This window comes from Streptopelia decaocto (genome assembly GCF_964273445.1).
Source record: "Streptopelia decaocto genome assembly, chromosome: 7".
NCBI classification, from domain to species: domain Eukaryota; kingdom Metazoa; phylum Chordata; class Aves; order Columbiformes; family Columbidae; genus Streptopelia; species Streptopelia decaocto.
Genome location: NC_138661.1, coordinates 2,538,923 through 2,564,234, shown reverse-complemented (window position 1 = coordinate 2,564,234; position 25,312 = coordinate 2,538,923). Strand labels below are relative to the sequence as shown.

At 44.3% G+C, this 25,312-nt stretch overlaps 1 protein-coding gene across 1 annotated transcript in view; it reads left to right on the top strand.

The window, feature by feature from the left end:
- Window positions 1-273: 273 nt before the first annotated feature.
- Window positions 274-25,312, top strand: part of SOS2 (SOS Ras/Rho guanine nucleotide exchange factor 2) — a 60,769-nt gene continuing 35,730 nt past the window's right edge. The window contains exons 1-6 of the mRNA XM_082058012.1: window positions 274-666; window positions 11,890-12,015; window positions 14,985-15,116; window positions 20,538-20,702; window positions 21,370-21,573; window positions 23,116-23,259. Of these exons, the coding sequence (XP_081914138.1) occupies window positions 580-666; window positions 11,890-12,015; window positions 14,985-15,116; window positions 20,538-20,702; window positions 21,370-21,573; window positions 23,116-23,259 (858 nt within the window). The 5' untranslated portion in view covers window positions 274-579. The remainder of the gene's footprint in view (window positions 667-11,889; window positions 12,016-14,984; window positions 15,117-20,537; window positions 20,703-21,369; window positions 21,574-23,115; window positions 23,260-25,312) is intronic.

The following is a 25,312-nucleotide window of genomic DNA, read 5'->3' as shown; positions in this document are numbered from 1 at the left end:
GAGGGAGCTGCTGTGGGAGGGTCGTGTCCAGCATCGCAGCAAACAAAGCGGCCAAGAGTTCAGGGTGCTAGCGTGACGCCACAGCTTCGCCCCACTCCCCATTAATTAATTAATTAATTAGCCGCAGCCGGGCTGGGTGTGAGGCGGTGGCTCCAGGCGGGGGGGGGGGCGCGTGGGGTGTGCCGCCTCTGCCCCTGCGCGGCCGCCAGGGGGCGCCGCTGGCCGCGGTGGGCGGGGAGGGCAGCGCGGGGCGGCGGCGCATGCGCGCGGAGGGCGGCGGCGGTAGCGGGGCCGCAGCGAGCGGGGCCGACGCCGCCTCACCCGCCGCCCCGTCAGCGCACGGCGAGCGGCCCCGGAGCCCGGCCCCTCCCGCGCCGGATGTGATGGCCGCCCGGGCGGGGGGGTGAGGAGCCGAGCCAGCGGCGGCTGAGAGCCCCAGCGCGGCCCGGCCCTGACGAGCGCCGGCGGCGGCGGCTTCTCCTTCCCTCCCCTCAGCGCCCCCCATGCCCCGGGCGCCGTAGCCGGCCGGGGAGCGGCGAGGCGGGCGGCCCCGATGCGGAGGAGCCGGCGGCGGGCGCCATGCAGCCGCCGCCGCAGCCGTACGAATTCTTCGGCGAGGAGAACGGCCCGAAATGGCGGGGGCTCTTCGTGCCCGCCCTGCGCAAGGTCAGTCAGTGTGCCGGCGGCCCCCCCGAACTCCCCCGGGCTCCGGGGGCGCAGGTGCCCGTCCCGCCTCAGCGGCTCCTCTGGGCCACACGCCCGTTCCCCGGCCTGTCCTTCCCCCGGGTGCCGCCGGGCTCGGCGGGGTGAGGCGGCTCCGCAGGCTCTCCCGTCCCGCCCGGGGTGCCCTCGGGGCTTCGTGGTGCGAGTCCCCTGCTCCTGTCGGAGGCTTCTGTGCCAGCAGTCCCGTTCCTGCCTTCTTCATGAGGCTGCTGGGTTTGAGGCTGCTGATGGTGCTATCGGTTGGGTTCTGTGCTGTGGCAGGGCAGCCTCCCAGCCCTTCCCCGGGGCGCTTCTCCTGACAGCTCCTCCAGGCTCCTGTGACCTCCCAGGTGAGCAGCCCTTGTCACCCCAACCCTTGTCACCCTGTCCTCTGTCACCCGGCCTGTCCGTTCCATCACTGCAAGAAAGTCGAGAACTGTGCCGTAGGGTAAAGTGTCCCTACGTTTTCTTAAGAGGGAGCAACAACTGCCTGCTGCATCAATAAGTGATGTGGGAAACCGCTCAGCCCGTCACAGGGGAGGAATTGATCTCCTTCTGATGTGTTTCGGGTAGCAGGGGAGTCCCCGGCCTGTCACCCTGAGGTGGGACACCCCAGGGAGTGGGTTAAATTGAGGCTGGTGGGACGTGGGGTGATGTTATTCTGCTGGGGGTCGTTTGCATGTTACCTTTGCTTGTGGATGAGCAAAGCGTGAGGACCATTATATATTATATTACCAGAATAGCTGCTGATCTGATCTCTGGTGCTGGGCAGAACTGTCATACAAGTAATGCATGTGAGTGCTGGTTTGTCTTTTTTGTTTTCTCCCCAAGAATAGATTTAGAGATGGGTTTTGTTTGGTTTTTTGTTTTTTTTTTTTTTTTTTTTTTTTAATAATAAAACCCAAAGATTTGCATTTGTTTTGAGTCCCTGTGTCACTTGTATTAAAAGCTGCTGGAGGCAGCTAAGTGGTCTTGTGGCTGGCATAAAAACCACTAATCGCCTGTCTGAAGAATCCTGGATTTTGTACTGTTTACTCTTGAATCTCCTCCTCCTTGTAGCTGCTTTCCAGTGTGTCTCTGTTCCTGCCAGCTGGAGGTTGACAGAAAATGTCACCTTGACACCAACCAGCATCCACCCAAATGTGAGGGTGTATCGCTTTGACCAAAAGGATTCCTTTAAAACTTCAGAGGTGGTTTCATCATTATAAAATACAAATAGTGTAACGGTGGATTAGTGCCGCTATTACCAGTTCTTACTGTCTCTTTGCATTTGGTTTTGGTGAAAAGAAGCAGAGCAGGAATTAGACTTTCTAAACCAGAGGAGATAAATTAGTGATACCAGTGATGGCTTGTAAAAATTTGTAGTTGCTTATAGGCAGTTTCTTTTTTCTTCCTGGGAAAGTTCCTTGTCTGCAGTACCCACCCTTCAGCATGAAGCAATCCTGCTGTAATGTGCATTTATTTCATGAACACACAGTATCAGTGAGTCAAAACAAAATTGTATCATTGTTCCAGTTATGGCAGTCGGGCGATGAGGGAGACGCTGTCCATTTTAATATATTCTTTAAAAGACCAAATGCCTTAATGTGAACACTGGAGATTTTAAAACCAGAACGTTTTAGTAAATTTATGGGTTGTTTTGTTTACGTCTTGCACTTTCATTTTGATAATGAGGTGTGAGCATTTCCATGGTTTATCGGGGAGCTGAGAAGTGTTGCAGTGATTCCAAAGCGTGCATCAAAGCATCAGCTTTTTTTGTTGCAGAACTTATGGAATGTTAGCACAGTTTTCAAATAGTTTGTAATTCCTCTCTGAATAGGCTCAGAAATCCCCTTGGCAGCCAGTTCAGATACAATCTTTTCAAGCAGGATGCTTTTGTGAGGAACATGTTAAAGTCTGAGCTTCAGGAACTTTTTTGTTAAACACCTGGAATAGAGTTGGTTGAACTTCTCAGCTGGGTTTTCATCACAGGTAGTGCAGAGATAGGATTCTATTTGCCGTTCCTCAAAGCATTTGTTTTTAATGAATAATTATTGTAACAGAAAAAGAGGAAAGTGTTTGGTTTTCCTTGGGTTTGTTGAGATGTGAGAGGTCTTAATTATAACATATAGAAAGCTGTGGAGCTGGAGAGTGAGCCAGCAGAGTTCACTAACAACAGGTGGTATTTCCTTGCTTCTTGAATTTGTAAGTCCACAACGTTTTGAAGAGCTCAAGTCTCTTTCATTATCTATTCAGCAAGTTTAAGGTCACTTTTAAAATCAAAACACTTCTAGACACTTGCATTTACTTTCATTCTATGCAGCTGACACTTGGCAAATCACAAGTGAAAAAAAGAAGATAAAATACATCAGTTCTTAAATATGTTTTAAAAAGTGAGAATTATCTTTTGAGCAATATTCTGTATGTGTTTAAGCACTTATGTATTCTTAAGATTAGTAAATAATACTAAATCTTGCATACCAGTGCAAGTCTTTTGGGGAAAAAACAAAACTAAACAGCAAGACATTATTAATACAGATTTTTTAAAACTGGTTTTTAATATTTAAATCACCACATCCTTAGCACTGGCACCTTGCAATCTAGTAAACTGAAAATTTGAAAGTGGTTTCATGTATTTCCTCTCCTCCAGCTGGTAGATGTACAAGCATGTCCTTACTGTAAAACATTTGTTTTTCTTTGGTTGCTGTGCTGGAAGCCGCCTGAGTAGGAAGTGAACATAATGAAACTCGTTATAAAAGCCCCGTCAAAGTAAATGAATCAGAAGAAAACAGTATTTTTTTAATCTGGTCGCTGAGGTTACGGTTCCTTGAACTGCTGTTTGCAGTGGGTAAATCACTTCAAACAGATCCACGCTCTGAGCGTTGTAAAGTCCTTTAATCTGGGAGCTGACTTGGGTTGGTGGAGGATCCCGATGTCTCTGGACAACTCTGGGTGCATTTCCACGGCCCCACTGGTGAGTTTGGGTCCTGGGGACAATGACAGCGGGTGGCAGCAGCATTGGAGCTGGTGCTGGGTGGGGAGGGTGTTTTTGGATGGGTGCGAACGGGGGGTTTTCTGACCCCCTTCTCTGATAAAACCAGGAGCCTGCAGGGAGGATTTTCTGCAGAGGTGGGGGCTGGAGGGGAAGGTGGTGTCAGGGACTTTGCTCTCTCCCCCTTTTCCATTTCTCTGGGTGTTTGTTGTTTGTTTTATTTGGGTTTTTAGCTCTTCCTGGCCCAATGGCCTGTGTGGGGAAAGATGTCAAATGATGAAACCTGTTGCTAAAATTGGCATTTCGGTTTTGTAACCGGTGCCAAAGCTCGTTCTTGCTGGCCGGCAGCTTTCTTCCAGGCGCAGCTTTCCAGAACTGCATTGATTTTGCAGGTTGATATCAATGCTTTGATGTCATATCTGTTAATCTTAGACTGGGATTACAGGAGAGCCCCAAAAAATTAGGCATGAATCTTGGTGGTAGCAGCTGAGTGTGTAACTCCTATGAAGATCCCAGTTTAAATGTACTGGACATCGTATAAAAAGCTTTTAGGAATTGTAACTGAAAACTTAACACCAAGTATCTCCCATTGCTACTTGGAATAAACTTCTATTCCAATAACTTGGAACAAGTTTTGAAAATGAAACAGGTGACTCTAGACCTAGTATGTATGTTTTAAAGGAATACACAATGTGTTGTTGGACATGTATATATGGATTTATATGACCTAACATCTTCAGTGTGTCCTTAGCATGCATTATCATTTGTGCATGCTCTAACAGATTAAACATTTATTTCTGTAAAGAAGGGCTGTGTATTGTTGCTTCGTTCTTTGATTATTTTTTTTTCTAAATTAAATTCACAAGCATCCCATAGATATTATTGTTTTGATTTGTCCCCATTATCTACAAACAGCGGCTGTTAAACAGTTAATAGTCACATTTTTGCAGGCGCTCCACGTGTTGGTGTAATCACGGCACTGTACACTATTTGCATTTCCTAAAACAATTCTGCTATTGCTCTGGACTACTCATCAAATTTCTGGAGCATGACTAAAGGGTTTATTCTTACCAAATGTTGCAGACAGAAATATAAAAGACCATTTTGAGGACATTTGGGAAGTTTTCATTGATTTGGTGCTTCTCGGTATTTTAAAACAAGAGAATGAACGTGTAAATACGCAGGTCTTGTGTAGGGTTGTGGTCCAGGTAAGTGCAGGGACTGTCAGGGCACTTCACCTGCATGTTTACCATGGGTTTAGAGTTATTTAATACACTTTAGTGTCATTATAACGGCTTATTATTTTATGCATTCTAATTTCATTAGCATCCATTATTATTTAATGCATTCTGATATCAGCTGTAAAGTTGCTTGTTGTGATGTTTAGGAATAATTGTTATATTTGGTTTTGGAATCTTTGAGATCATTTGGCTTCTAATAAATATACTTGAGCTCTGCAGCAGATTTGCAGTTGCTACAAACACGACTATGACATTCAGCTTGGGAGAATTAAGGCAAGTGCTGGTGATATTAATTACCCATGAAACGCATAGACCTGCACAAACATTGTTGCCTCCCAACACGGTGTCCACGATGCTGGAGGTGGGAAGGGAGCAGGTCCCTGTGCAGGGGACACTACCAAGCCCCCTGTAAGCAAAATATAACTCCTCCAACCTTTTTTATTCCCAGGGGTGCGTGGGTGTTGTTATAGGTTGGTTTTAGTCCCTTATAAGTAAGTAGGCTGGCTTTTTTGTTGTTGTTCTTGCATAAATATTCACTATCATAAATAAAACTTGGAACCAAAGAGACTGGTCCTTAAACCCTATTTTTTTTCTTTCTTTTTTTTTTTAACCCTGTTAACAGCTGGCAAATGGTAATACGAGAGTTTTCTCAGCCAGTGACTTGAAATAAAGTTAGAAGAAGAAACACTTCCTACCCGTGTTGTTTAAATGAACATGGAAATAAGCATTTGCATTGGCTTAAAGACTTACCAGGCCAACTAGTCCCAGGAATAAAAAATAAACCGAACTATTGACTGTCACAATTCCACTCGCTCTTGGGCCTTTTTCCCCTCGTGTGTGGCCGTCTCGCCCCTTTGCACACCCCGTAAACCAGACACTGGGGGAACTGGGCAGGATGTGCTGCTTTTTTCCCCATTTCACCCATGTTCTGGAGCCGCTCACCTCTTGCCGTGTTCCTTTGTCTCCTCTCCTGCTCTCCCCAGTTCTTCACCTCTCTTCTCCTCCGTGCGCACTGCAAGCATTATCTAATCTCCTCGGGAGAAGCTGTCGAGTCTGGGATTTGCTTTTCTAATTACCTCACCAATTCCCTTTCTCCCAGGCTTTTCAGATGAGCCGTCTGCTGCTGTTGCTTCAGCCCAGCAGGTTCCTCATGTAAAAAAAAAACGTGCTGAGGACATATTTTCCCTATATTTATGGCCTCTTTACTCTCCTGACACTTCCCATGACTTTTTAACATCATTTCAATGACCACCTGGTTCAGAAAGCAGTAACTCTGACAGTCTTCCGTGTCTCCAAATTGAAGGTTTGAGCTTTTAAAATTGTTTTTAAGCAGTGTGTATCTTTGCTCTTTACCATTTATTGTTCCTTATTGCATTTTCACATCTGCCCGCTTAAAATAGAACCTCAAAGCTCGCTCTGCAGCTCCAAACTCTGCTGGCCTGCATTCCTGGTGACTTAATTTTGATTATAGTATCTTCTAAAAGAAAGATTGCAAAGTTCCCGGCCCGTTTGAATAATTCAGTGTGCCTGAGCGAGCGGTTCCTCTGGGGAAGGGTGGGATTTAAGAAGTGAGGAGCGGGCGCCTAGTTCAGAGCCCAGAGCAGCTCCCAGCCCAGGGAAATGACGTGTTGAAGAGTTGGGGGAGATTGAGAAGCTGTTTGATCAAAGCAAGACGTGCTCGCAGCAGTCGCCGCGCCAGCCGGGGGGTTTCCTTCCCTATCACAGGGCAGGAGCTGTGCCTGGTTCTTTCAGGGCTTATCTCAATTTAAACAAGGCATTTTATATATATATATATAAAATCCAAATACTTATTTTTCCATCCATTTTAAAGATTAAAATATATGCGTACGTATAAATATACACACATTTGAGTTTCTCCTTGACTTCGCGTAAAAGGACACGATGAACGCAAGCCTGAAGTAATCGGTGTTTTTGACGGCAGCTGATGGATGAGGATGCACCCGAGATGCTTTTCGTAGCTCGCTTATTGTATTGTGAGAATATTTTGCTAACTGGGCATCAAATGTTTAGAATTGCAGGGAAAACGGCTAAAACGCCATATGAAGATAAATGAAGTTCCGTTTTGCTTAAGACACTACTTCATATGCTTCCTCTGTCAGCATTTATTAGTAGAAGATGGGCCATCTAGAAATCGCTGTACTAGAAATAAAGTTAGAAATTAGTGCGGGTATTTTTAAAAAGCTGACGGTGCGTTTTTATTAGGGATATCTCTTGAAGCATTTAAATCTCCGTGGGTCTTTCTAAAGAATTATGCTGTAGTTATGCTTGAAAATTGGGAATATGGATGCTGAATAGGAACATCCCAGGCTTTTAAGTTACTACGTCTGGTTCCCTTTGTCCTCTGGAGCATCATCCAGATGAGGGATTAAAAATGCCTTTGGAGCAGATGTTTTATGTTTCTAACGGGCAGTGTTATCTTGAGAAGATAAAAGATGAGAAGGAAGAAAAGATCGACCTAAAAAGAGGCGTTTGTTGGCTTAATATGAATTTCTGTGTTTGTGATGGTAAATGCTGTCTCGAGACTCGATGTGCGTGTTGTGGGTTTGGGATTTTTCTGTTGGTTGGTTTTTTAATGAACAATCTCTTGTTTTGCACATGTGGAACAACCGGAGCTTTCTGAGTATGTTTTTACTACAAAAATACATGTATAATGTAAAAATGTATTTAGGCAGTATAACCAAACTGCTGGTTTGTCTCATTGGTACGGGCTAAAAAGAAGTTTGGCTCTATTATTTTTTCCCCTTTATTTTGGTTGTTTGACCATTGCTTTTATACTCAGGACTTCTGAATTTCCCCAAGTCCAGGTATTATTGAGAGTCAGACTTCATGCCAGACCTCCTGTGGTTCAAAATCCAGCTTGCCCTTAGATTAGTTCTAAAAAAATAAGATCCATTTGTTTCTAGTCCTAATACCACTGAGCTTGAACAGTTTTCATCCTCATCTTAACAGACTTCTTCCCAGGGGCCTGTAAAGTCTATTAACATCTCGCTGAGAAGGAATTTTGAGCTGTTGGAGGGGTGGAAGAGTAAGGAGGAGTGAAAAAGATGAGCAAAGGAAGGAGCAGTTTATGAACTCCCACCTAAAATAAAAGCCGGTCCCTCAGAAAGGCCCTAAGGCCGTGTTTAAATGCTGCGCTTAGGGGACTCCGACCTGTCATTTTATTTCTGTTCCTTGGAACGGCTTGTGAAGGAATGATCCGATATGAATGACACAGTAAAAAATAATCCTGCTAATCTTAATCTCCCTCTTCAGTGACTTCAAGCACTCCGCTTGCGTGGTTTCAGAGATAAAATAGGTTAAAACCTCAGATTCCTCTGACACCCGCTCAGAGGTCCTGCAGCAGAGCTCTTGCTGCTCGGTGCAACATGGGGATGTAGGTGTTTTAACCCTTCAAGGAAGAAACATGTCCTCAGTAATTCTTCCTGCTTTTCCAATACAATCTGTGTTTTATCGGACTCTCCTTGCTTTTCCAGCCCCTTCACTCAGGGTTGAGGTGAATACAGTAAAGATAAGTGTTTTCTCCTTGCTACGGCAGCATCTGGTTTGGTCAGCCGGTGCACAGCTTTTGTAACTTCTTGTTTTGCTATGAAAAACAGTGTCTTGCTGTGGAATTGCTTTTTTTTCCTCAGTAACAGCACTTACGCCAAAAGAACTTCTCCTCAAGCCAGGGACCGCGTGGGACCTTCCATTTCAAGTGGAAGCCGATTTCTAAATCCTCTGGGAAGAGTCGTCTGAACCAAGACATGTTGGTGGTTTTGCTCCTTTCAAAGCAAACTTGACTCCAGCGCTTCTGTTTGTGTTCATTGTGTGAAGCCGAGGTTCTCGGACAGGGTTTCAAGATGCTCCTCTGCTCGTCCTCAACTCTGTCAGATATTCACAGTCTACTGGGAGCTTTTCAGACCTGTGAACTGCAGTTAATCACGAGCAAAGTCATAGTCTTTATGGCAGGGATGTCTGGTTTTAAAAGGAGTGACCCTGGTGAGAGGAGAATGGCTGTGATCTGATACGGAAAATGAGAGTTCCCAATTTTTCTTTGTAGGGGAGCAGAGCTTCCCTCTCATCTTACAGCTCCTCTTCTTGTCATTTCTGAGCATCATTAAGGGTTCATTGTGGGGGAAGGATCTTGATTTCCTAGGTAGCCCGTGCTTTTTCTGCAGTAGTGCTCGTGTCGGAGACGTGGCGGGACCTTAACTCGACGCTTCCTGGTTTCCCATTGTTTTGTGAATTAAACTCATGTTCAGGAAGAACATGAAACGCACTGACTATTGTTGAAAACCCGCAGGCTTAAGTGGTTTCAAGGAGTGGTTTTGGTTTTCTTGGGGTTTTTTTTGTTTGTTTCTTTTCGTAGTACTCAGCTGTGCAACAGTTCCATGAAGCAGAGGTTTGAGGTGCAGAAAACTAAATGATACTTGCAGGGCTGTACAAAAACTCTGTAACAGAACTGGACAGCTGGATTAGAAGCAGAATGTGTATTCCCTTCTCAGTGCACAGCAGCTTTATTTACATGTTTCTTCACCTGTGCTTTCACCAGTGCAGAATTAAGCACTAGAAATGTGTGTTGTTCCCTGGGTGGACGTCTCTCCCTGGGTGTCGTGTAGGAGCTCTCATGGGTGACAGCGTCTGTTCACCACCATTGTGTAATATCTTAATTATCAGTCCCACTACAATCAGCACTGGTGTATGTTTTCATGTGTTTGGTGTGTGTTCCCCTTCCCTGAGGCGTTTGGGTTCCCACTGTTGGTCCGTGTGGTCCCTGTGCTGCCTGTCCTTTGGTAGACTTCTCCATCCATGTCATCACCTGTCTGTCTGGGATGTTGAAGGTGTACGGCAGCAGTCCCTTCACAGAATCTCAGCCTGGTTGGGTTGAAGGGACCTCTGGAGATCTCCCAGTACAACCCCCTGCTCCCGCAGGGTCACAGACCAGATCGCACAGGTGGGTCCAGGCAGTTTGAATGTCTCAGAGAAGGAGACTCCACACCTGCTCTGGGCAGCCTGGGCCAGGCTCTGGCACCTCCCAGCAAACAAGTTTCTCCTCATGTTCAGATGGAGCCTCCTGTGTTTCAGTCTGTGCCCGTTGCCCCTCACCCTGGCGTTGGGCACCACTGAACAGAGTCTGGTCCATCCTCTGACACCCACCCTGAGATATTGATCCCATTGATCAGATCCCTCTCAGCTTCTCTTCTCCAGCTGAACAGCCCCAGCTCTCTCAGCGTCTCCTCATCACAAAGATGCTCCAGACCCCTCAGCATCTTTGTGTCCCTGTGCTGGACTCCCTCCAGTAATTCCTTGTCCTTCTTAAAGTGGGGAGCCCAGAACTGGACACACAACTCCAGCTGTGTCCTCCCCAGGGCAGAGCAGAGGGGGGGAACCAACCTCCCTTGACCTGCTGGCCACACTTTTCCTAATGCCCCTTCTAGCAATCCCCTCTATGCATCTTTGCTTTGTCTCCCTACCTGTTGGCCGTGCTGGCTCTTCCTCTCTCCTCCCGTGGAGCTGTGGGGGCAAAGCCCAGTCCTGCCCCCTCAATTTTCAGCCCACAGCAGGAGATGGAGCAGCGAGTGGCTCCTTGTGGTGGCTCCGGGACAGCTCTGCCCACCTTCCTTTGACCGGGGGGAAGGAAGCTGGCCAGACACCTGCCTTCCTTCTCTTGGCCTTGTGTCTGCACCATCTATAAAAGCCACCAGGACCACTAATTGAGTTACCCTCAAGGTATTGGTATGAAATTATGAATTCCTCTATTTGGAGGAAGCTCTCCGAGCTCCGTTGTCTCTGGAGGGAGGAGTGCCTGGATTTCAGAGTTTGACCCAAAGATGTTCTTGCCTTCCCCCAACAAACTCTTGATCCGTTTGTCTTGTGTTTGGAGCCATGTACAGAATGCCAATGTAACTATGTAAGATTCCTTTTTGGAGGCGATTAACATATCGTTTGTATGGGGAGAGTAGGGAATTTCCCTGGATTGTATTACTTACAAATCTTTTGGCTATAGTTTAAGATCTCATTAGTGCTTTCCTGATTGAGAGGCTGCCAGGGAAAACTGAGTATCTAGACTAAGTCTTGAGTGTTTTTTTCTTTTTAAGGTGGGGTTGGAGTTTGGTTTGTGGGGATTTTTAGCAGGAAAACAGCCACGCGGGACCAGGATGAGTTAGTTGTGGCCCTTAAGCTGATATTGCCTGTTCCAGGTTGTCTTGTCTAGCTCAGCCTTGGAAACTAAAGCTGTGATTAACCTCCGTGAAGGGAGGTGAAAGGCGTTATCCTGCCTTGCGTTAGGGGGAGGTGGAAGTTGGCTTTTCTCACCGCATTTCCTAGTCTTGACACTTGTGTTTTGACTCATGATTTTCCTTAGGTCCCCCTTGCTTTTGTACTTATCTCTCTCATGCCTCAGACAGCGTTTCATGTTCTAGTTATTTTGTTTTTAGTTCTGAGACATCCCAGAGAATTGTTCCTGCCCTTCTCCGGTGTCGTGGCCGTGGCTTTTTATTGCCACAGGTTTTAACAGCACGTAAGTTCAGTTCCCTGCCAGACTGGTTGGTTCTCTTACCCCAGAGTCCTTGCCTGGTCTTTTCCTCTGTGGGTCCGTGTTCCTCCTCTGCTCACAGTCACCCAGTACTCACTAGTAGGGTTAGTAACATAACTGCGTGTTACTCATTCTGTGGATGAATAACTGCAGAATTACCCACAGTCATTGTTTTTGCTGCATCACTGGCAGAAATCTGCCTTGACTTGAAATTCCTTCGCTACCATCAAGGCCAACCACTTGGGTTTTAATTGAACAGAGATGCCAGCTTTGCAGGAGTAGGAATTGCCACCTTAACTGCATAGAAAAACTTGTGGGAAATTACTGGACATGTGCGAATTTGCAACACTGCAGTACAGAGCTGCCCTGCTTTTTTTTCCCAATTCTTCCACTTTTAAATGGGGAAAAAAAAACCTAATTCTTTTATTTCTTTTGGACAGGTTCAGCAACAGGTTCATCCAAACCTTTCAGCAAAAGAAGATTCCCTCTATTACATTGAAGAATTGATACTTCAGCTGCTAAACAAGCTATGCATCGCTCAGCCGCGGACGGTCCAAGACGTAGAGGTAAGAACGATACTGGAAAACCAAGCGCTTGCTTGCAGCATCACTAAAAGGAACAAAGGTATTTTGAGCAGCGCAGGTGGACGTTAAGTCTGAACAGCAGAGTCTGGTAATACTTAAAGATTATATAGTATTCAGATTTCACAAAGCAGGCTTAATTGGAAACTCCCTGTGCAGGGCTTCAGGATAGAAATCGTGGGAATCTTTTTGTTTTAGCATTGTTTTTATAAATGCACAATACTTTGAAGGATTTTCTGCTGCTCAAATGCACCTTAGGCTTAAGGCTGTTGCAAGCTGGGCCTACTCCTTGACATAAATATACACAAAAAAAGGAAATAATGGAATGAAAGGTTACTGTTGTTAGGCCTGGATTGTGCAGCTAAGGGAATAGAGTTGTATGTTCCTGGAACTTTATTGAACTCACTGAGGCTCTTGTATTATTGCAGCTGTCTGCTTTTGTGTCATCGCGTACAAAATGAGGGCTTTAATGGAGTGCGCGGCAGTCTGCAGGCGAGAGGGAGAAAGTGCTTTCATGGAGCTCCGGCCCCTTGTAGCTTTGTAGAGTATTAATTTTACATCAGTCTATATGTCTAGGGTTTTCAGCCTAAACCAAAATGAAGTCCTTGTCTAATATTTTGGATGTGTGTCATGGAAATCAAGAATATATGTATGTATTTATTTACAAAATAATTGCTTGAGGGGTTTTAGATTCCTATTAGATGCGACAGTTGCCTTTTATTCAGCATCGAGTTAATTCATTAGTCATAAACAAAAATTAATAATTAATGTATTTTGTAATACTGATGCATAGAGATTCTAGCATGACTAAATAAAAGCAAAATTTAATAGCCCCTTAACAGCTCTCCAGCCTGTTATCTGCCTTGAGTCTGGATTTGAACTTTGGATGGGGAGCTGAGAAATAGCCGTGTTTGTTCTCCGCTTCTCAGCTGATCAAACCCTTCAGCACACGGGCCGGTTTGAGAGAGTGCTGGTTATTGTACACACCGACTCCCGAGATTTCTGCTTCTGAGTCATGCGATGATACAATTACCCTGTGCATGTACAAATTAATAATTTTAATTGGGTGTGTGTACGCTGTGTGCAGAACTGCACACAATACAGGCAACGTTCTGAGATAACCGACAGCTCTCTGAATTGTATTTATGAATATCACAGCAGACGCTAAATCCCTGCGTGTTGTATTTTGAATACCTGACATTTAAAAGCTATGAATGTTATAATGGTTATTCAATTTAAAAACACAGAGCTAGATTGAAATAGTGGTAACTGTTTCCCCAAAACGTTATTGTTCTGTAGGTAAATAAATTCAGACTCTTCCAGAGGGGGGAAAGCAGAATTGGGTTTTGTGTTGCAAGTTGTTGGTGAGGTTGTACCACCAACAGGCACCCGAGATCCACGAGTCAAGGCTTCTGGCTTAGCTCCTCAGCTGCTTTTAGCTGTTGGGAAAAAACAGGCGAGCTGTGATCTCTCAAGTTTATCGTGCAGATATTTCCACAACAGCCTGGAGTTAATGGAGCTATTTGTGTGTAATATTATACTGAAGTATTTGCAAAATCCAAAGTCTAAAACCTCAAACTGTAAAGGTTTTATAAATAGAAAGAGCCCTTCAAATCATTTCCCGCAGAACACTGGGGACCAGTGAGGTCGGAGCGCAGAAGGCGGGTGTTTCTGGTGAACTGTTGTGCTGAAAACTGCTGAATGACACGTTACATCCATTTTACGGGTGGTCTCCTGGTAGAATCTCAAGGAGGGTTGGTTTTGGTGGAACAGCCCAGAGCTTTCGACCGATACCCACGAGGAAAGGTCCCTGTGTGTTTACCTGCACAGACGGCTGATGCCACAAGCTGAGCGTTAAATGGCCATATGCGAATATTTAAAAGCTGCCTCAGAAGACCTCAGGCCTCCTGTTCAATTTCAAGATAAGCGCCAAAATCTTTTTCTCAAAGGGACACATAGATTTCACCATTTTTCTTTGGATCATTCTTCAGCTCGTCTAGAAAACCTCAAAGGCTTGTCACCCTCATTGTGGCCCAGATTATGGGTCCAAAGCAGAGACTGGGGGTGGCACCACAGCTGCTCAGGGATGCCACGTGGAGCAGGGACATGGTAGTGGGCTGTGTAGCAGCAAGTGATTGCTGCTCCCCTGAGCTATCCAACTTCAGTCTGGTTTTCCAAAATCAGAACAGTCGTCAGAGTTCAGTTTAGAGTCGTTTTTCCAGCATTTAATTCCCCAGCTGGCAGAGGCTGCAGCGAGGGGCCTGGAGAACTTTGTGGAAGGCAGGGCTGGGGTGTTCCATGTGTTCCGCTGGGGGCTGCTGCCCAAAGCACTTGCTTCTGTTGGGGGGGTTGTCTTACCTGTTAAAATGGGAATTTATGTATAAGTGACCTGAAATTGCCTCTGTTTTACCACGGCAAACTGTAAACTGCAGCCACAGTGGGGAAGATGCTCCTGCGTGGGCTTGTGGAGCCCAAAGTCTTAAGCCAGACTTCTCATTAATTACAACCCTCCTCCTAGTTTGTGCCATAAACTTGATTCTAATGTGGGACAAGTTACACTCTGAACTTTTATGAAACAGGAACAGTAACAACTTGTTTTTTTTTTCCTTTAGACTGTAAACTATTTAGTGTTTCCTGATGTTGTTTATATTTTGGGCTCCTGGTCTCAGCTGAGGTTTCTTGCTGCTCTTGTGATGTAAAGATCATCAAGCAGAGTCATTTTAGGAGACTGAAAGGAGTTTGTCGTGCTTAGGGAAGGGAGGCTGCTTGGGATTATTGAAAAGAGTGAAGCTGAGTTGGGTAAGGAGGAGAGAACAGTTAGGAAAAGGCGTTACAAACACTGAGGAGGAGGATAATTGTCTATACTGCAGGGGAAGTAATTTGCTGTTGTGTTTTTTTTCAACTTCTCTTTGATTACTGCGGTTAATCTAAGTGCACTCGTTATGTTTGGACAGGAGCGCGTTCAAAAGACATTTCCTCATCCAATAGACAAGTGGGCGATTGCTGATGCGCAGTCTGCTATAGAGAAACGAAAAAGAAGAAACCCTCTCCTGCTGCCTGTGGACAAAATACATCCTTTGTTAAAGGTACTTAACCCAACAACCTGATGGCTGTTGCTCTGCCCACCACACACCCTCCAGCATAAAGTATTTCTTTAGTTTGTGTGAATTTAGGTTAGTTTCTTATGGTGGCTGAAAGAGTAAAGGGTCACCATAGAGCAGGATGAGTATGTTGTATTATGTAATAAATGTAGGTCCTTAAATTCATCGTGTTCTAGACATTAGTGTGTTATGTATTACTCTGCTTTGAAACACGACTAATTAGTTTTTAACATAAATAAACCCAAACAAACTCCAATACCTTACCTACTTCAGCAGCACTGTTTCGGTGCCTTTATTTGTTTCAAAATGCTGTAGAAGCCAAAATAGAAGAGAGAACAAGTAGATCCTGTTCTTTGTATACTGTCAACTAAGATGTGTGTCAATGGCCTTTCAGTTACTGTTGAATGTCACTGGTGCCTTGGGTTTAAACTCACTAGATCTGCAAAGGTGCAAAAGGGACCTAATAAAGACTTTATTGTTGGTGGGTTTTGAGGAGGAGAGTGGCCATCTCAGTTTTTAGATGTCGCTTTAATTATAACAGGTTGTCGTGACGGGAATTCTTACATGGCTTTGATTCAGCAGCAGTTTAGGGTTTATTAATCCATTGTGGTAAGTTACACGGGTAGGTTTTATAATTACTAATAGCACTTAATCATCAGCCAGTTTAACAGTAATTCAATGAAATTTGTTACAATCAAAATAGCAACTTAGTTAAAGGTTAGTAAAGGTGAGGTCCAGGCTAAACATACAGCAGGGTTTTAACTGAAACACACAGACACAGAAAAGGTAAATTAAAACACACACAAGTGAATAGACAGACAAGACAGTTCTACAGTTAAACTGCACAGCTGTGCACAGACGGCTTAACCTGTGGAGTAGTAGCAGTGGTAGGAATCGGGGAAACATTAAATTGCATCCTGCCCTGTGTAGTAAATTCTGCACCGTAGGTGCGTGTCAGCTGTGGTGCAGGATGGACTGGAGTTCCCATGTTGATGAGCACAAATAGAGGCAGTGAGGGTCTGCACCCCGTGCATCAGGTGCGTTGGCGCTTGAACCAAGTTGGGCTGATGGTGATGCTGGTGATGACGACTCTGGTGAGCAAAATCCTGCGATGAACCCCATCTCCGGGAGCTGTGCTGGTATCGTACCCAGTACCGGGCCTGCACAGGAACAACAGTGCAAGTCTCGGTGGGGTTTTTCTGGATGGGTTACCACTGAGTGGCTCAACTTGTTTAACTGCTGGGACTAAGAGCAAAAGTTCCTTTTCCCATTCGAGGTATCTCTGTTCTGTCCCAGTCACTGCTGTTGAGCTGAATAGTAAAGATCTCTTCAGGTCCATCAGGGCCAGTTTGAAACAGGTGACAGTGAGTACCATGTTCAACAAAGGCCCATTTTACTGCAATAAGGTCGTGAGGGTGTACTGGTCCCAGTGTTTTGGGTTTTGAGCAGCTCTTCAAGCTGGTGAAGTTGGTGTAGGGGCTGGAGCAAAAGTATGATGGGAGCGGCTGAGGGACCTGGGGGGTTCAGCTGGAGAACAGGAGCTGAGGGGAGACCTTCTGATCTCTGAACTGCCTGAAAGGAGCTTGGAGCCAGGGGGGGTCGGGCTCTGCTCCCCAGGAACAAGTGCCAGGAGCAGAGGAAACGGCCTCAAGTTGCGCCAGGGGAGGGTGAGGTTGGATGTGGGGAACAATTTCTTCCCCAAAGGGCTGTGGGGCATTGGAACAGGCTGCCCAGGGCAGTGCTGGAGTCACCATCCCTGGAGGGCTGGACAGACGGACATGAGGTTCTCAGGGACATGGGGCAGTGCCAGGGGTGGGTTATGGTTGGACTTGATGATCTTGAGGGTCTTTTCCAACCAAAATGATTCTATGATTCATGTTCTGCATTCCATTTCCACAGTTTTCCCTTTCATAAAAGCCAATATGTTGGGCAAGCAATGATAGAAAATCCAGGTTACGTGTGTTCTCCAGTATCCTAAAGTACCCATAAATTGTTGTAATTCTTTATTAGATTAGATTTGTGGTTATTCTGTTTTGCTCAGGGTGCCTGGTGGAATCACAGCACTACCTGCAATCCACCAAGTGCCTAAAAATTTTGGCATCCTTCAGGTGGAATTTTGCTTTCTTTGCTGTCCGGGTCACACACCCAGCTTCTCACCATTCTGGTGTGTTAGTACTGGGATTCATTCTCCTGTGTCTATTAGAAATTTTACTAATTTCCATCAAGGACCAACTGGAATTAAATCTAAGGACCTCTTTCATTAGCCACTGGTACGTGTCCATTCACCAGACGGACAGACCGCATTGTTGTCCTGGCACTCTTTGTTTTCTGGTCTCATGTTTTGCAGTTCGTTTCCAAGGGAGGGGAAAGGGCCATCACATTTTCTCTGAGCGGCAGTTGCGCCAGAGCACTTGGAACATGCTCTCTCCTTTTGCCGTCATTGCATTTTTGGCACACTTGAATTAGATTCAGGATTACGCTCATAGACTCTCTGTGAATGGTGGCTTTAGGAAGGCCTGATGCTGAGGCTTTTCTCCTTAGTTCATTTCTTTCTTCCTGCACGATTGTCGATTAATGGACTCCGGTCCTTGTGGGTCACTCTGGGGTGTTTGTTTAACCTGTCTAACATTTTTGTTATTTTTTGTTCCACTGGTTATATCATCCCATCCCATTTCTCATCCATAATTTATGATGCCGTGGGTTAATTCTGCCCAGGTGGGGAGATGTCTTAATGCTCTTGGTGCAGCATCGCCATCAGCCTCTATGGCTAAAAGAGCATTATGTTCAGTATCTCTTTTAATTTCCTCTCATTTTGCAATGAGGTAAGGTTTCGGAGCAGCTGGGGCTCCCCTGATTAATGGGTTTGCATGGCAAAGTCTACGGTTTTTGCGATAGGAATGTCGTGTGTACAGGCTGCTTTAATCACTGCAGCCGAGAGCTCATCTAAAGATTTTATAGGTATGACGAATGGTTCTCCTCCCTCTGATGCATCTATTCCTCCAGCCCAGTTATGCCGCTCTGCTGGTTATTGAATGGGGGGCATCTGGGGGGCTGGGTCCCCACAACCCGTTTGGTTCATCCCCACTTAATAAAATCCTGGCCCCAGCAGTTAAGCAAACACACATAAAAATTCCGCTTCGGTTTCTCTGGGTTTATGGCTGCAGCGTTTTTGTAAATTGGCCGCGTGAATCAGATCGCGGGGGGTTATTTTTCTAAGTGCTGACTCCAGCTCCACCCCATAGTTTCTTCTGATTTTGTAATTCAACGTATCGGGAAGACTCAGGTGAGCAGGGGGTCGCCTCTGTCTGAGATAGGTTTGAATCATTCCAAACATTACGACCCCAATCCACAGGGAATGCCATTAGTTTTCTAATTTGAACTATGTCAAGAGGTTTTGAATCATTTCAACGTTTTCTCCTAATTTTTGTATTTTTAAATGGGCTCCCTGAAGCTGTTTTTGCGGTTGTTCTCTCTTAAAGATAATGACAGTTCAGTGGCTTTACGTCCCTCCATTTCATCTTTTTTGTTTAATTCTTTTCCTAATATGTTGCTTCTAAACACATTCCTAGTGTTTTACAAATTACACCTTTATGTTTTCCGTCCTTAGTTGAACCCCCCACAGCATTTTGCTGCATCTCTAATGCTTCCCAGTCAGACCAATTATCACACGCCCTGTCTTTTGGAAAACTGGGCTTTGGGTTGATCCTGTGCTTTTGTAAGTCATTTGTGACACAACTTGCCATCCTATCCCCCATGCCAGTTGGTCATGAAAATAATTCTTACACAGCTTCAATTTAGCAGCAATTTAGAACTTAGTGATACTTTGTGGTAAGTTACAAGGTTGGGTTGTATAATTACTCGTAGCACTTAATCATCAGCCAGTTTAACAGAGCGATTCAAGGGTATTTGTTATAATCAATCAAAATAGCAATTGAGTTAAAGATTTGTAAATGGCAAGGTTTACGCTAAACTTACAGCGGGGTTTTCTTAACTAGAATGCGCAAAAAGGGTAAATTAAAATGCACAAACAGAGGAATAGACAATTGTAAGATCAAATTGCACACAAAGGTTAACCTACGATTAAAATTTCCCGTTAGTGGGTTTTATAAATTACTCACTTTCATGTGTTGACATCCATCAGCGGTCGATCGTCGGGCCACGCGAAATTAGGCCTTTGGGTCCTCACAGAATCACCTGTAGCTGATCCAGGAGGGCTCAACGGGCATCATATAGGACCAGGATCACTGTTTATAGGCTTGCGAGATCGTTGGCTTTAGTCAGGGTTTTTCCACGCAGGATGAGGGAATATTTTGGTGTTTCCCATCATTTCTCCACCTCCAGAATGTTTCAGATCATACAGTTCTGGTACCAACCCAGGTGGCAGGAGCACCAGGAGTGACGATGACAATAAACCAGGGTTAAATCACTGGTCTTTAATTCAATCTGATTCAAACACTGCTCTTTTTCGCTATTTCTTTTCACTATTGATTTTGCTTTTCATTCGTAGCTTCAAAAATGCTTTTCTCCAGTGGCAGTGTTGTGGCACCAGTTGCATTAAGAAAACATTATTCAAGCATAAGAAGAAACTAAAGCACTTTTTCAGGTGTAATCACTGTTCTTATACACAATGTCTTCGTTTGTGAGGGTTAATAAGAGCAGAAGAGATGTTAGGAAAGAAAACAGCATTAAATAAGACCTTCCTAGACAACACTGGCTTTTTTAAGTGAAGCCTTGTTTAGGAGTGTGTGGACATAGGTGCAGAATCTGATTTTAGAAGATGCATCGAAATACAACAAGACCACATTATTCAAATGCTTGGATTTACCTGTACTTATTCCTGATGATCCTGCCCCAAATAAGAGGCCACGTGGTGCATGTTCTGCAGAACACCCAGCATGTGTCACAAGAAGAATGTGCAATATTCAGCCTGTTTTTCCTCTGTTCAGACTTTAATGATTAAAGTTGAATTATTTTATGTAACGGAAGGATGCAGATAGCTTAGCTTCTCAGCCAAATGTAAAGAATGGACTAAAATGGATCACAGTACATACCAGGTTGAACATACAGTGTGTAGTTTCATGAAAGACAACTTCTTCCATCAAGAACAATTTAAAATAAAGTGTGTTGGGTTTTTTTTTCTGAAGAGTCCAGACTTATCCAAAGTTGTGTAGCTTTTCATCTGTCGGTGTATGGCAAAGTAGCCCAAGGAGGTATTTGCAAACATTTCCTCGGGGGAAGCAGATCAAACTTCATTTGATGTCCTTTACCCTGCCCAGTACGCTACTGTAAATTATCAACACAGCCAGATGAATTTCAGCAGAAAACTCAATGTGTTAATTGTCATTCCAAGTGTATTTTTGGAATAAATAGCTTTTTGTTTTTTCCCCTCTTATTTTCAACTTGCAGGAGGTCCTGGGGTACAAGGTGGATTACCACGTCTCTCTATATATCGTGGCTGTCTTGGAATACATCTCAGCTGACATTTTAAAGCTGGCTGGAAACTATGTTTTCAACATACGGCACTTTGAGATCTCCCAGCAGGACATTAAAGTATCAATGTGTGCTGATAAGGTAAGGAGGTGGGATTACAAGAATCTTTTGGACAGATACAAAGGTAGATAATACCAGAGGTGATTTTTTAATTTATGTTTAGAAGATCAAGTGGGATAGGAGTTAGAGACTCGTTTTGTTCAAATGTAGAAGCTTCTCCTTATTCATGCCAGACCTGTCACAAGTAAAGACTTAAGTTTAAGTTGAGCTTATTCAGTTTTGGAACAGTGGTAGCGCTTACAAAACAATGTAAGGACAGAAAATGATCTTGTCCTTTATTTCTCAGCTGTCTTACTGTCCTGATGTCACTTTGTCATGACAGCTCTTTCCTTCTTTTGTAATACAGAAAAGATACTTAGTTTTCATCCTCATAAAAAGGAGAAATGTTTTTGTGTGATTTTATCTGTATCAGGAGGGTTTTGTCAAAGGCTTTTGCAAGATGCTTTGTTTTCAGAGTTGGGTCTGCATGAATTGTGACTTGTTTTCTAGGTCGTACTGACTTATAAAGGAGAAAATGGCTTTGGCAAGTGATCCAGCCTTCTACTGCCAAAGTTTAAATATTACTCCCTTGTGAAAGTGATCACAGAAAGTATTGTATTAAAAACTCAAAGGATTTCTCTGAAATAGCCGAGCTTGAGCCAAGTGTAAAAATCGGGCTCGCATATAACGTTTTCTATTTCTTTGCTAGGTTTTGATGGATATGTTTGATCAAGATGACATTGGGTTGGTTTCTCTCTGTGAAGACGAACCCTCTTCTTCTGGGGAACTCAACTACTATGACCTAGTGAGGAACGAAATAGCAGAAGAAAGGCAATATCTGCGGGAGCTGAATCTGATCATCAAAGTATTTCGGGAGGCTTTCCTGTCAAACCGAAAATTGTTCACACCTAATGTAAGTCCTTTAATAGGTTCTTGATGCGTAACATTAATTGCTCTGTTAGCAGCCATAACGTATCAATATCACATTCACTGCATTGGAGGTAAAATTAAACTTGATTTGTTGCATGTCAGTGCGTAATGAGTTTTGACTGTATATGAAATAAAATGGAGGAATTGATGTTAATAGCATGAGAGTGCTGCTCTTGGAGTGAAGCTTAATGGACGCGATTCTCTGTCAGACGGCAGCAATAGCTGGAGTCCTTTGCTCATATAGGTGATAGTTACACTTTTGCTTAACACAAAAATTGGCAGTTATCTGCCTGCGCGGAGATAAATGCTGAACTGGTATTTGAAGTCTGCCCCAGGGCACCTCTGTCTGCAGAACCTGCCAGGGAAACAGCCCTCGGCTCTGCATTCTCTGGTGTGGCACTGACTGGGAAGGGAATCTCTATCTGATCAGCGATTGAAATATTTGGTTGAAATTATATGTGTGGCAAATTCCGTTTTCGGGATGCTGGAGCCTAAAGAGAGAAGCACAGCTCTTGTAAGAGGAGCAGCAGTAATGAGAGATGAGTGAAGCTTTGCTGTGGGAGGAAGGAGCAAGGACCAGGCCAGCAGAACCTGAACTGGGATTCGCAGGTGGTACCAGCGGGTTGAGGAGAGGGAGCAGGAGACATCGGATATTGGGAAACATTCCTTAATGGAAAAGGTTGTGAAGTGGTGGAGCAGGCTGCCCAGGGCAGTGCTGGAGTCACCATCCCTGGAGGGCTGAACAGACGGAGATGAGGTTCTCAGGACATGGGGCAGTGCCGGGGTGGGTTATGGTTGGACTCGATGAGGGACTTTTCCAACCAAAATGTTTCTATGATTCATCTTACAGCTGAGTCTGGAGGTTCCTCACTAACTGAGAGGAGAATTGTGCAGACATAGGGACAGAGTTGAAACAAAGAGGGGATGGGAGAAGAAGGGGGCGATATTTTGGAGCTGGGGAATATTCTTTTGTTACATGAGAATGGGTGTGAGAAACATTGAGGCTGCTCGTTGGCACGAAGCAGTTGCCGTGGTCCTGGCAGGAGGTCGCGCAAGCTCCCCACTGTTGGGTTGGAGCAGAGAAGGCTCAAGAATTGCCTTTCAGAATTGAAATACCAGTCATGGGAAGGGGCTGCCTCCTTCGATGTGGATTTGAAAAATCTAAAACCATTTGGAGAAGGAAGCTGCCGATTTCTCCTCCATACCCAGGGAGTGTTCTGCTAACCGAGCCACGTGGCTGCTTGAGTTTTACCTGTGGTTTAGAGGGTCTGACTTGGAGCTGCTTTAAATCACCTCATTCCTCTTGTGTCCTGAGAGACAAGAATCAAATCTCACTGGGGGGAGCACTGGGCAAGGCGGGATGTGCCCGGGCAGGCCTGCAGCGCGGGGAACACCACGGCATTTCATTTTTTTCCTTGTCTTTTATTGGCTCCTCTTGCTTCAGGCTTCACCAAAAACGCTCCAATATTTACATAAGCAAAATAAATTATTCTAGACACTACTAAGATGTGTTTTCTGTTTGCAGGATATCGATGTGATATTTAGCAACATTTCAGATATTCATGAGCTGACAGTGAAGCTTTTAGGATTGATTGAGGATACTGTCGAAATGACTGATGAAAGCAGTCCCCATCCTCTGGCTGGCAGCTGCTTCGAGGATCTCGCAGAGGTACGGTGCTTTGGTGCTTGCTTGTGTTTGGGGGGGGTTTTAAGTCACTTTGGGTCATATCTCTATCTCTGATAAATTTGCAGTTGTAAAATGTCCTTTTAATAAGCTCTGAATGGAGATCTTCCCTACCCATCCTTTAGTAGGTAAGCTAAAGCGTGTCTTCTACCCATCACAGAATCGCTATTGAGCAGGTAACTAAATCTTAATTTCAGAGTGAGAATTAATCGCTACGATCCCGTAGGGATGTGGATTGGAAAACTACCTGGGGGTGCCTATTGAGAGAACGCGGTGCTGCCATTTCTCTAGGCATCACTTTTTGTCGCAGAAATCACAGCAGCGGGACATAGATCTGCAAGAGGAGCGACTCGTGTTACTCTGGACTGTGACCTCACCCAAACAAGACATGTTCTTAATCCGGGCAGATCCCACTCACTTGCCAATACACCGTAAAGTTTGCCTGGTGTTACTTCACTAAACCCATCATGTGACAGTATCAGTGGGAAAGTCCACTTGACTAGGTCTGAGTTCTTAAGTTGTTAAAGCATAATTGCTCATTATCATGATAAGGAGAAGCGTTTGAGCAATGATTTAAAGCAAGTAGCTATTATATTACCATTGAACAAAAGGACTTAAGATTTGAAGTAGTGCAGCACTATCCTGGGAAACATTAATATCTCCATTTATTGCCAAAGCCACTCTTACGCATCCTGTGCTTTAACTGGGAACAAATCCCCTTCAACAAGTGAACATCTCACTTGATTTCCATTAACTGAAAAACTTAAATGCAGATGAGGAAGAGATTATTCACAGAACAGATATTAATGGGTTTGGTGTGGCTTATACTGGAACTTTATTAATGGTTCTTTTTTTCTATTTATTGTTTTTTCACATGGGCATTGAAATACTGGAAACGCTACAAAAGAGACTCACAAAAGTGAAATTTTTGAGAAGGTGCTTTACAGTGAGATACAGCTCAGTTTAGTCTGAATAGCATGAGTGTACAGATACTTTCACGGCCTGAAAATAGATACAAAGTTATTCTGCCTTTTTTTTTGAGAGAGAGAGGTGTATTGAGCCTGATTTTCTGAACCAGTTGTAAGGGTGATCATGTAAACCACATGGACTTTACCACTGAGGAAGTCAGATGAGATGTTGTGTCCTGAGAGAGAATATCTTGGATGAACAACATGGTGAACATGAAGTTGATGGGGTTTATCTTAAAATTACGATTTTTATAAAGAAAATGACAACGTGTAAAACTTCCATTTCGCAGTTATGTGTGTCCAGTGTTTAAAATCCGAGGGCTGCATGAACACAGCAGTGCCGTTTGGAAAACAATGGCATTTTTGGGGTGTGAAGCATACAGGCCCTTCAGCCCATGTGCCACTCGCTTACCAATACACCATAAAGATGAAGTTTGCCTGGTGTTACTTCACTAAACCCATCATGTGACAATATCAGTGGGAAAGTCCACTTGACTAGGTCCAGGTTCTTAAGTTGTTAAAGCATAATTGCTCATTATCATGATAAGGAGAAGTGTTTGAGCAATGATTTAAAGCAAGTAGCTATTACATTACCTTTGAACAAAAGGACTTAAGATTTGAAGTAGTGCAGCTCTATCCTGGGAAACATGAATATCTCCATTTATTGCCAAAGCCATAAGCATCCTGTGCTTTAATTGGGAACAAATCCCCTTCAACGGGTAAAAATCTCACTTGATTTCCATTAACTGAAAAATGCAGATGAAGAACAAATTATTCTTCAAACCTTCTTTTTATTCTTTTAAGTTTGAACTTAAAAATTCGATTAATATGGAACAAGACCTACTTAATAACGACGCTGTTCATTTGATCATCTCGCATGTTGAGATCGTCTCTCTGTGAATATTTGCAAAAGGGATCGTTAAATAGAGATAAAGTGAAGTGTTTATTTGCTCTGCCTATCTTACTGCCAGGTTTGTTCCCTTAGCGTTTCCATTATAAAGGTCCTTCAATTTATTTGGAAGGATAATTAAAAACCAAACAGCCCTTGAAAGCTGGAATCTTCCTGCTTT